At 42.6% G+C, this 11,595-nt stretch overlaps 1 protein-coding gene across 2 annotated transcripts; it reads right to left on the bottom strand.

The window, feature by feature from the left end:
* Positions 1 to 2,776: 2,776 nt before the first annotated feature.
* On the bottom strand, positions 2,777 to 10,209 carry TNIP2 (TNFAIP3 interacting protein 2). 2 transcript variants are annotated; one of them, XM_056490766.1, is made up of 6 exons: positions 9,723 to 10,209; positions 7,425 to 7,730; positions 5,636 to 5,719; positions 4,811 to 5,092; positions 4,324 to 4,443; positions 2,777 to 3,841 (listed from the first exon to the last, which is right to left on the bottom strand). In XM_056490766.1, the coding sequence occupies exons 1-6, from the start codon at positions 10,143 to 10,145 to the stop codon at positions 3,560 to 3,562; spliced, it is 1,497 nt and encodes a 498-aa protein (XP_056346741.1). In that variant the 5' UTR covers positions 10,146 to 10,209; the 3' UTR covers positions 2,777 to 3,559. The 2 variants fall into 2 exon arrangements, with proteins under 2 accessions (XP_056346741.1, XP_056346742.1); XM_056490767.1 differs by having other exon boundaries at positions 10,077 to 10,209.
* Between the last annotated feature and the right edge of the window lie 1,386 nt (positions 10,210 to 11,595).

The following is an 11,595-nucleotide window of genomic DNA, read 5'->3' as shown; positions in this document are numbered from 1 at the left end:
AAACAGCCTTTGCTTTAAAATCCTGAGCAAAGTGTGTTATAATTAGGTCCAGGAGAAATGAGAACAAGCTTGCCAGCAGCTGGAGATTATACAGTCTGAAAATCTCATTACTGGTGAGGTGAGACAGATCCTCAGAAGCTGAGTTGCCTTGGGTCTGGACTCAGGTTGGTTTGGAGAGCAAAACTGAGGAACAGTCATTTGGTGAAGGAGAAATTTTAGGAGAAGGGACTAATCATGAAGGTAATTGGACAAATCCATCTTGGCAGCTTTTAATATGTTAAGACACATTCTTACAAGAAGAGGCAGTTATCCTGGCTGCTCTCAGCCTCTGTGGAGCTGCAGTGTCTGTCTGCCTTCTGTCTGGTTTTGGCATCCCACTGCAGTACAGGCAGTGCTGAATGAGCCTAAACAGGAATTAGCTTTGCCTGAAAACAGGGTTCATTTCTCTTGGATACCTTTTGTTACCAATACAGCAAAAAAGGAACTGAGCCCCATCCACACAGTCAGAGTTTTTCTGTTTGATTTCAAGAGTCTCTTGTGTGAGGATGTCTTTCTGCAGTTTTACAGATGATGTGTGTTTCAGTGAACGAGTGTAGTACAAATGGATAACGAAAGTTCACAAAGTTTGTGCTACTGAAGTTCCTTTCACTGCAGGCAGTTACTTTCTTACTCACTCTGCCTTTATTGCTTTCTTTTAGGAAAAGACCTGGGTTGCTCATTCAACCAAGCAAGACACTGTGGAAACCATCCAACAAGAAGAGAGCACCAGTGTGAGGCCAGAAGGAGTTTTTCTTAATTTAAAGGGTTCAAAAATGCTGGAAACTCACAGCCACTTTCACTTCAGTGTTGGGAGAGTGGAGCTGACAGGTTTTATGCATTCTGGTCTCTAAGTTGAGAGGTGTGACTGGTGAAGGTAGGGGGTGCTGGCAGTTGCTGGGAATGCCTTGGTGTGTGTGCTTTACCTGGTGAGGAGGGGGCAGATAAATATTTTGTAGTGTTTTATCAAGAGACCTACCAGTGAATTTGGTATAAAAGTCAAAGTACTGCATGACAGACAATTTTCTCAGCAATAGTTTGTGGCCCATCATCTGAAACAAGCATTTGCACCTAAGATAGTGGTAGTTCTTCATAGCATAACATTTCTTGGTTAAGGCAGAGCAAGAAACAGTCATATTTTTTATCAGTTGGTGAAAAAAACCCAAAAGCCTCAGTAGAGGTGAAGTCAAACAGCTCTGAAGAGAGGCATCTTTGTACAAAAAAACAGCAGATCTGTCCTAGATTTCTGCCACAGGTAGTCAAATACCAGTCATCATTTATTGCACTTATTGCTGTATGTGGTAGCTGTAATCTGTGCTTGATTTGTAACTTCACCTGATTTTGTTTGTTGGTCCAGTGCTGGAGGTATGTCCAGTTTCCCAGCACTGAAGTGCTCTCCTTTTCCAGGAGTAGTGTGAAACTAACCTCTGCTTTGACTAAGAAGTAATTCACAGAATTTAAATCCACAAGAATAGGCACTATTAATTTTTGTTTACTGCATATTCTTCTAACTCCTGCATCTATTTCTTATTAGAAATTATTATTTCTTATTGTTGGTCAGTCTATCCAACTATACCCACAAAAATTAACAAAAATGGAAACTTAGAGCAGACTTCAGCTTCTGATATATATTAAAGCAGTCATCATCTCAATGCAATTTAAAAAAGGTACTGCCCAGACCTAACTTACTTTACTACTATGTTTGTTTCCTTAAGTGTCTTCTAGTGTAAATCAGTACAAAAATCAAGTCCCTGCTTTGCTGTGTTAATCACTGGCATTATCATATTGATGTATACTGAAGCTATAACCAGGCTTGTCTAATGAGAACAGTCAAAACAGTAAGATTAGTTTATGCCACAGGAAGTTTCATCATGTCTCTCAGCTTATATTCTCTGGGCTGAATCTGATCTATAAGACCTTAAAAGGCAATGTAAAAATGGTCACTAAAAAACAAAAAAAAAAAAAACAAAAAAAAAAAAACAAGAAAAAAAAACTTTCTGTATATTTGTGCATGTTGTGTTGGGAAGAACAAGCTAGTAGTGTATCACAAGATTGCAATTATTGTAGATTAGATAAACAGTAACCATTGCTGCATGCAATGGCCCAGGCATTGCCTTTGGTAATATCCCACCTAAGACAACAATGACATGAACCATCATCTTCCTTTGGGGCTACAACAGGATCCCAAAAAGGAAATATCCAAAAAATATTCACATTCCTCTTGAAGTGTGGAACAGGGAATGAAGCAAAGCAGAAGACAGGAGTGTTGTTACACAAAGTAAATTTTGTTTAATTATGAAGTGTCATGTTTGCACTAGGCCTTTACTTTCTATCCCATCCTTAACTCTTGCTCTGACACAATGAGAAAACAATTTCAGCTTCACCTGGAGCTAAGGCTGCAAAAACCTGTGGGACTCCTATATTTGTGCACTTTAATTGCAGATACTCCTCAAAACAGTCCCCTGCTGTTTGTTGAAGCTCTCTCCAGTGCAGAAGGATAAGAAGTTTAAGTTAGCATTGACATAGTCACATGTGCATGGCAGAGTAGGGGGTTAAATGTGCTCCTGTGCCTCTGAAATGTCATTCTTCTGCTCAGAGATGATTTTCTTTTGAACATATTTGAAAATTGTCTGAGCAACTGGTTAAAACTAAAGTAATGAAATAACTCATATCTGAAACCATGACATTTAATTAACCCTTAGTATAGTTACTATTTCACATTTAAAAACTTACGCCAAAAGAGATTTTTCAAACTCTTTACTAATGTAGTAAAGCAAATGCACAATCACTTTTATTATAAAAATAATTCTTAGGTCAAATAGGAATACAATCAATAATTACACAAACATACATTTACAAATCTGTAAGATAGATATTATGGCACAGAAAATATAAATATCCCTGTACCTTGTTTCTGTGCAAAAAAGGCAGGCTAGTTTTAGTCAATAACCAGCCCTTCTATGTTTTCTTCACTTCTGATTTCAGTTAAACAGAAGGATTTTCAGATGAGATGTCTGACAGTTCAGCCTCAAGAGTCAGGAAAATACTTTTGCTTTTAGTCCACATAAAGCACAGTAAGATTTTTCCTATCTTCTGCCAAAATACTCCTTCCTGTTCTTCAGCCTACATTTTTTGGAAGAGGAGGAAAATTTCAATTTCAGTGATCTTTTTTCACAAGACATCAGACTGTGGTAGAGAATTAGACCCAAATAAAGTCAAACTGCACTCTGAAGCTAAACTACCACCGTGGGTTTCAGTTTAGTTTGTAGTAGAGTCTGCATTACACTTGCCTTCCTTGTATCTGTCAAAAATAATTCTTCAGAAAAACACTTTGCTTTCTCTTGAAGCCTTTCATACAGTCCAAGAGAAGGCAAAACCAAGCAAGAGGTAGATATTGTTCATCCTCCTAATTCCCCAGAGCTCTCCATTTGAATTACTCTGTTTTAGGACTGTAGGAGATATGTAAAGAGCAAGTTTTATGTTATAGAAGTAGTGATTGACTTACACCCCTCACAGCCTGTGGTCACTGACAACATTCAGCAACATGCTTGAGGAATTCATCACTGAGTTCATCACTGAAAAACCTCATGCAATGAGGGCATCTGAGTTCACCCTGTGCCCTGCCTTCAGGTCCCAAGTTTCCATTGTCCCCAGGAGGAGAAGCTTGTTCAGACTGTGAGTTTGTTCTTCTCGTGCCTGTCTGGCCTGGGCTGTTGCCTCGTAGGTGTTCGACATTGGTCTGAACATACAAATTATTTTGGTTACCAGCATGAACCCTGAAATGACTACTTGTGTCTCTTGAGTCCTAGAAAGAGAAAGAAGAGCTCTTGAAAAAGATGCAATAAAAATATATTCTTTAATGGGTGATATTTTATCACCTCGATCTGAAACACCACTCAAATATTTAACTGAGGACTTGTAAATAAATTATTAATCAATTATTGCAGTGTTATTAATGTTGTTGTAAAGAAGGTTTGTAGAAGACACAGAACACAGCCAGTGTGCTACTTTAAAGATGCCAAGAGCCATGGCTGTCCTCTGCCTTCAAAGAATTCACCCTTCCTATGTTGATCCAAAAGTAGAAGAAAAGGGACTGGAAAAGGGTATTACATCTGGGCTGGGAAGCATTTCCACCAGAACTGACTATGAAACAATCTAAGTTTTTGATAGCTGCACTGAGCTGGAACTGTTTTAGACATAATATTTTAAAATATATTTGAAAGTATATTTTAGTCCCAAATTCTATTAACAGGCTTAAATTAAAAAAGGAGCATGCTGCTTTCTTACCTGTCTTCTTGCTAGCTGGTGTTGCAGACATGCAATTTCTGCCTGAAGTTCTTGTATTTTACTCTGTGCTCGTTCTCTGTCTGATCTCTCAGATGTGAAATCATCTTTATAAACCAGGACCTGAAATAGAATTATTATGTTAATATTTTATAAATGAGAGCATTGGCAGGTTAGGTTGAAAAGCTGAGACTAGGAGTCCTTTGCTACTTATTCCCAGAATCTCAGTATTATCTTCTCTATCATATATGTATTTCAAAAATGTTTGTATTTCTTTTGCAGATCGTTCATATTCTATATTAAGGCTACAGAACTGCATGGGGTTCTTTAAGCAATGAGTTTCCTTTAAATCTGTGTTTTTAAGTGTCTATATAGCAAATGGGCATAGGCAGGCAAATGTCCCAAAAATAAATCCCTTTTTCCCCTTGGACTTCAGTGATCTGGGAAGAAACAAAGAATCCCCATTTCTAGGAAAAAGAAGCTTAATGACCTGTTGCTCCAGCATTTGTATGCGCTCGTTATCCCCTTCACTAGCCTTCTTCATGTCTTCCAGCTCTCTCTTGGTTTTTACACACTCATTCATTTTTTCTTCCAGCAGCTTGTTTAAGCGGAATATCTCCTTGTGCATCAGGTCAGAATTCCTCTGTGCTGGAGTTGTGCTGTGGTGCTGCTCCAGCTGTGACTTCATCTCCTTCAGCTGCAAGTGGAGGCGCTTCACGTACTCGTCCCTACTCGCATCGTACTTCTGCCACTTGGCGTTTAGATCTTCCACCTGAAAGGTCATCCAGGAGAGGCATGAAGAACAGGAACACACAAACTTCCAGGCTTTCATAGGCTGTCTACATGTGCAGGACCAAAATTCTCTAGGGGCTGGTGTAACATGCTGACTGGAGCCTGAGGGTGGGTAAGTCACTGTCTGGGAGAGCAGGAGATGGTGGTGCAGACTCTTCCCGGGCAGCCTTGCCAGCTCCCAGTCCAAAGGGGCAGTATTAAATAACGTGGGAAGGGAGCGGTTGGTGTTCACCCTGGACCCACTGCTGTTCTGGGGTGGAATACTGATCCATGGAAGGAACAACATTATTTTCTTCTGCACTGTCTTTTTAACAGCAAAAACCAGTTATGTTAAAAATTATGTAATAGTTTTTGTTCCCTTAGCTAAGAACAACTTATGTGCCATGTTGAAAGTACTAAGAAAAATTGTCTTGCTTTAAACTCCCATGTAATTAGATTAACCAGACCTTATCTATTCCAAATTTACTCTAATACAAAATACCTAAAAAATATTATTCTACTGTAACAAAATGAAAGTACTCACGTGAGCTACTTTTTGTTTTAACATCCTGTTTTCCTCTTGTAGGTTGCAAATAAGAGCTTGAAGTGAAGTTTCATTGTCTAAAAGCTGCAATTTTCAGATAAAGTCAGGTGTTACTTTAACATAAAAATCTCAGATGCTGTCTGGCTGTGCTGTTAACTGAAAATAATCTCTTTTTTTTCAAGTGATGTGTAGTGACACACATCTAGGTTTTTTTTAACCGCTATTAAATGGACCTCATGACAACAGAATTTAAGAGTTTACACAAACTCCTTGCAAAACTACTTGTCTGGAGTGGGAGAATGTTTGACAAGGCCACAGATATGCCTTCATCTTGCTTTGTTATTACTGTCAATTTTGGCCAGTACTAGGAAGAAATTACGGAGGGGAAAAAACCCTGCTTGCTAAATAATTGACTAAAATGATACCTCTTTTTTATAGTTGTGACATCTGCTTAAAAAAACCCCAGTGTACATGAGTAATATAGAACACTTTTGTGCAAAATTCCCTAGAATCAGCTAGTACTGGCATCTGAAATTTCTCCTCTTCAACAGGGAAGTCCCCACTGTACAAGGTTAGCTTCTTATTGCATATATCAAAGTCAATCAAGTTTCCTGTCTATCAATTTCACATTAAATATGATAATGACAAATGCTTAAAAAGTCCTTTTTTCTTCTATCTACTCAACTCCTATTTCTTACAAGCAACTTTAATATAAGTTTTCTTTGGAAACACTTCTGGGATGTTTGACAAAGCAAACATGAGAATGTATAGAGTTCATCACAACAGCACAGATGAGTGGTCATGTGAAAAACAGCATTACCACAGTGCAGCAGTAAGAGCAAAAGTCAGAATTACTCTTTTTCATGAGAACTGTCTGTAGCACCCTACTCAATGCTCTGATCTGTTACTAGAGGCAGCCCTGCTAATGTTATTTCCTTATGGTGTTTTAATGAATTATCTAATGAGTCTCAGCCATCAGTACTTCTGGAACAACAGAACAATGATCTACCTTTGCCCCATGATGAGAACTTTAACTGAAGCTTCAACAGCCTTTGGCAAAGTACACCAAGATCCAGGTGTTTCATTGTGCCCTGCAGTAGCATTTCTGACACTGTCCTATTATGAAGCTTTATTTTAAACATCCCTCCTGAAGAGAAGCACTGCCCTGCACTCAGATGCCAGGGGGAATCCCAAAGCAAAAAAAAAAAAAAGGTATGACACCTTGACTCATATACCCCAACCAACTTTCTGTAGGTCTGTACTACGTGTGCAAAGCCAAATCCTAGCAGAGACAACCACATGTTACAGAGTTCTTAATATAAATACTCCTTTGAAATATCTCTACCTTATTTTGTGATTTTGATACTTAAGTAATTAGGAGAGATCAGCTTCAAAATCACAGCACCATCTAGTGCTGCACAGAAGCAGGGATGGTATAAGATAGGTTCTGACTCCCAGGTATTGAGGGGAGAACCGTAATCATGGAATTGCTGAGGTTAGATAAACCTCTTAAGAGGTTTCATGAGAGGAGAAATCTCTCAAGAGATCTTCTCCTCTCCAAAAAAAGCCTCTGATGATGAGATGGCCAAAACTGAAGTGGTAGACAACTGCTTCCATCCTAAATTTCAGATATGCAGAATTATTTACCATTGCCATGGCACTCAATGCCCTACATGAAATTATTTAAAGGGCTGATTCTCACCATTCCCCAGTTACAACTATCATATTGTAATTAACATCTCAGAAGCTAATAAGACTTTAAACACACACACAGTAGCTGTAAGAATACCTGATTAGATCTTTCTGTAGGTATCTGGTCATCTGAATTCCCCTTCTCTTTTCTTTGTTTCTCTTCTAGACATTTTGCCAGATGTTGACACATTTCTGCTGTGGATGCCAATTTGCGCTGAAGTTGGTGAGTTTCATCAGTGAGTGAACGGCACAAAACATCACTGGTGGCCTGAGCCTTCTCCCTCTCTGCCAAAGTCTTCTGCAGTCGTAAGATTTCTCTCTCCTTTTCATACGGAGGCTGATTTATCATCTGCTGTATCTCTCCATTTTTCTCCTCTAGTTGCTGATTCAGCTTCTGCACTTCCTAAACAGAGGGGCAAGGGGAAGTTATTTAAAAGCAAAATACACTCAAAAGCTAAAATGCATCTAAGACTTCAATATTGCAGTAATTCCTTATTGCTCCTGTACTCATTGCAAAGAACTTAAAAAGTAGATTCAATCAATTTCATTTCTGTGTGATCACAAGATCTTGGAACTTGGATAAATCAATCAAGAACTGCTCAGGCAGCCATGCAAGCACTTTCTAATCAGAAGAATGGAGGAACAAGCAGCAAAATTCAGGAAGATTTTATGACAATACAGCAGCAATAAAAATGAGAAACAAAGTAATTTAAGATTAATAACTGTGGAGACTGAAAAATACTTACAGGTCCTGCACACTAAAATACCAGATAATTGAGATTTTCCTCAAAAGAAAAAAAGGAACTGTAAAGTCATCAAATCCAGTGAAGTGTATTCACTGCCTGGCACTGTCACAAGGACAAAGCAGAGGTAGCACACAGAGCAACTTTCCTACCTAGGAAAGGATGGGAATGGTAAGGTAGGGACAAACAAGCAGAAAATACAATCCCCGTGGCAGCAGTGGCTCTGGGTTGGCCACAGGTACATGAGGTGGTCTGACACACCTCTAGGAAACAACTGCACTTTGTTTCTGCATCTCCTTGTCTTATTGGAAGCTCTGTGGGATCATCCACACTGCATTAACATCTCTGCAGGTGTGTTGAGAAGGAAGAGGTTTGCCTGGTGCAACCACCTGTAGTTCCATGCACCTGAAAGGCTCTTGTCCTGACTTTGTAAACAAACAAGCTGCTCTTTCACACCCTCAAGAAGTAGCAGATGCTGGTACCAGAAACCTTTGCAGCAATGTTCCTCTAGAATTGAGGATCTCTGGATGCCAGTGCTGACCATGAGACATCTCCAATCCCAGCTCTGTCATTCTAGTTTTCAGAAGTGCTAATAGAGCTGTAAATCACTGGGATCACTCTTTTCTAACGCACTGGCCTCTGGCTTCACAAAAATGTCTTTTCTATTTGGTTATTATTTAGTGCCAATTATTTCAGCATTCTGATTGGGCATAGCATTTTATTCTTTCAATAAATAAATATTAACATCTGACATAGATAAACAGCACTTGTTTTTATTACTGACATTTAAATTCTTTCACATCATGCTGAATGCTAAACTTCCCCTTTCAAGATACTCAGCATCAGCCTTTCAAATATATTCAGATACCACAAGTTTGTCATCTGTCTGCAAAGTGTCAGTAAGATCATCCCTTGTAACAAATTTCCAAACATTAACTCTTGAAAACGTATTTTAGGTGAGTGTCATATATGGAAAATGTTTTGTATAAGCATTAGGTCAACACATTACTTATGACAAAAACACTTGTTTCAGTTTTAAGTATTGCTGCTCAGTTTGGAAATTACTCCATGCAGCTTCATCTAGAAATAAATGCTTTAAAAATCTTTGAGAATTTCAGGCTGAACCTGGGAAAATCTTCATGACAGTAACCAAAACAGCACTTGTGCTGGATGGAGAGGGATGAAGTTTTCAGGTTTTTTTCTGTCAAGAACAATACTGATTTCCCTAATCTATCTCCACACAATCCAGACTTGTCAGTTATTTCTTCAAATATGAACGTGCTACCTCCCTGTCAATACAAAAATCCATCTTAAAGAGCTCTTTAAACAAAACACTTCGATAGAAAAATTCGTGGCATCAGCTGATTATCTTTGAGATCAAAATTGCTGCATCTGATAACGAGTTTTTTACTGTTTTTCTTGCTCATGAAACTAGCTGCATGAAGATCTCTAGTGCCACACTAAGTTTTTGGTTTAGGCTTGTATGGTTCTCCTTTTCGAGCTGAACGCAAGGGGCGGCGCTGCCTCCGGGCACAAGCGGGGGAGCAGCTCTGGCAGCCGGGGCTGGAGCGGGCAGCGCCCGAAGGAGCTGGGCCGAGGCCGGGCTGTCAGCGCTGCGGGGGGAAGGTGCGGGGACGCCGCTGCGGCGTTACCTGGCTCAGCGCCTCCACTCTCCGCGCCGAGAGGCGCTCGCCGTCGCGGGCCTGCCCCAGCTGCTCCAGCAGGCTCTCCACCAGCGAGCGGGCCGGCTCCGCGCCCGCCGCCGCATCCCCGCCCCGCTGCCGCGCCAGGCTGCCCCGCAGCTCCCGGATCGTCGCCTCCTTGGCCGCCAGCTGCAGCTGCAGGTGCTTCAGCTGCTGCGCGGACTCGTGGTACAAGGTGCAGAGCGCGTTGTACCGCGGCACTTTATTCTTCAAGCTCCTGTTTTCCCGGTGCAGCTTCTCCAGCGTCTCCTCCACCTGCCTGAAGCGGGTCACCAAGGGGTCGGTGCTGCCGGCCTCGCTTACCGAGCACATGGCCGAGGCAGCTCCCTTCTCTTCTTTCTCCAGGGCGAGCAGGAGCCCGGACAGGTGCATAAAACCCCGGAGCGCAGCAGGACCGAGGCGGCGGCTTCGCTCTTCCGCCTTCCCTGGCGGGGAGGAGGCGCCGCTCCCTTTAAGGGCTCGCAGGACCCGCCTGGTTTGTAGGGCCGGGCCGGGCCGTGCCGTGCCGGCTCCGCCCTCGGGAGAGCCCCGCCGAGAGCGCTTTCCCCCGCGGGCAGCGCGGGATGCGGCCCCGGGGCAGCGCTGCCGGGGAACCCCGGCCGGGCGGGCGGGAGAACCGGCACCGGGGGCGGGGGGAGAAACCCGGGGGCGAGCGGGAGGCTCGGGGGCACGGGGAAGTCCCGGCTGATCGAGGGGAATGCGGGTGCAGGAGGGGCGCTGGGAGGGGAGGGGAGGGGTCCCGGCCGAGCCGGGGTCCCTCGGGGGGCGGCGGGCGGCGCCGGCCCCGCGTTGCGAAAGCCCCGGAGCGCCGCGTCCTCCCGGCGCCGCTGCGGGAATTCCCGGCTCGCTGCGGGACTTTCCCCGCTGGCGGCGACCCCCGAGCTCCCCGCGCTCCCCGCTCCGCCTGCCCCAGGGCCCGGGAGAAGAACCGCCCGGGATCCTCTGCCCGTGCTGTGTCCGCATCGGTGGCCGGGATGGCTCCGGGCCCTGGGCGAGAGTAGAGAGGGACTTAGCAAAGACCTCGAAGAGACCAAAATCTTCTGTCGCCAAAATCCATATCACCAGCCGGTGTTTATACTCTCAGGATGAGTTGATGAGAGAAAACCAGCTGATTGACAGTTAATAAACTGCTGCCCACCGGCTGCCCTTATTGTGCTTTTTTATTGGCACAGAACTTGTTAATCAAGAATATCACTGTTGGAAAGAAACACTGGTGTAGTATTTCTCATAGGGCATGGTAACCTGGACTGAGAGAAAGCATATTTTGGATTGGTTTAGTTTTATCCATGTTGCCATTCTGATGGAAGCAAGTAGGAGGAAAGAGCCTTAAACCAGTACAAAAATAAGTCCCAGGTTACATTTAGTTATTATTTGCAATAGTATTTGTTGTATGTGTATGCATGTGCATCATAACGTGTACAATGTAGAGCTCCATGTCTGCACACAGCCTTAGCTCAGCACAGTCATGGAAGATGCTTCTGGCCCATGTGCCTAAAGCACAGCCAGTGAAAATCTGCTGCTGGTGGAAGCAGAAAAAAGAGCAGACTTTAGACAATGCGATAGAGAGCAGCCTCCTGTGTTAACAGGGCTCAGGGTAAAAAGACAGCAATGAATAATTTGTGTGGAAGAATTTACAAGAATGAGAACATGATGAAAGGAAAAGATGGTCAACTACAAAGTTGAGGCTGTCAGTCGTCCTGGTGATGGATCACAAGGCTCATTGTGCATATGAAACACAAAATAGAATATTTCAGCTTTTCATTAAGACACTGGGCGCAAATTCAAACAACATAAATTGCAATCAAGGACAGGGAAAACTATT

Source organism: Oenanthe melanoleuca, chromosome 4, assembly GCF_029582105.1.
Source record: "Oenanthe melanoleuca isolate GR-GAL-2019-014 chromosome 4, OMel1.0, whole genome shotgun sequence".
NCBI classification, from domain to species: Eukaryota; Metazoa; Chordata; class Aves; order Passeriformes; family Muscicapidae; genus Oenanthe; species Oenanthe melanoleuca.
The sequence above is the reverse complement of the archived record's forward strand: the minus strand, read 5'-3'. Positions and strand labels throughout refer to the sequence as shown.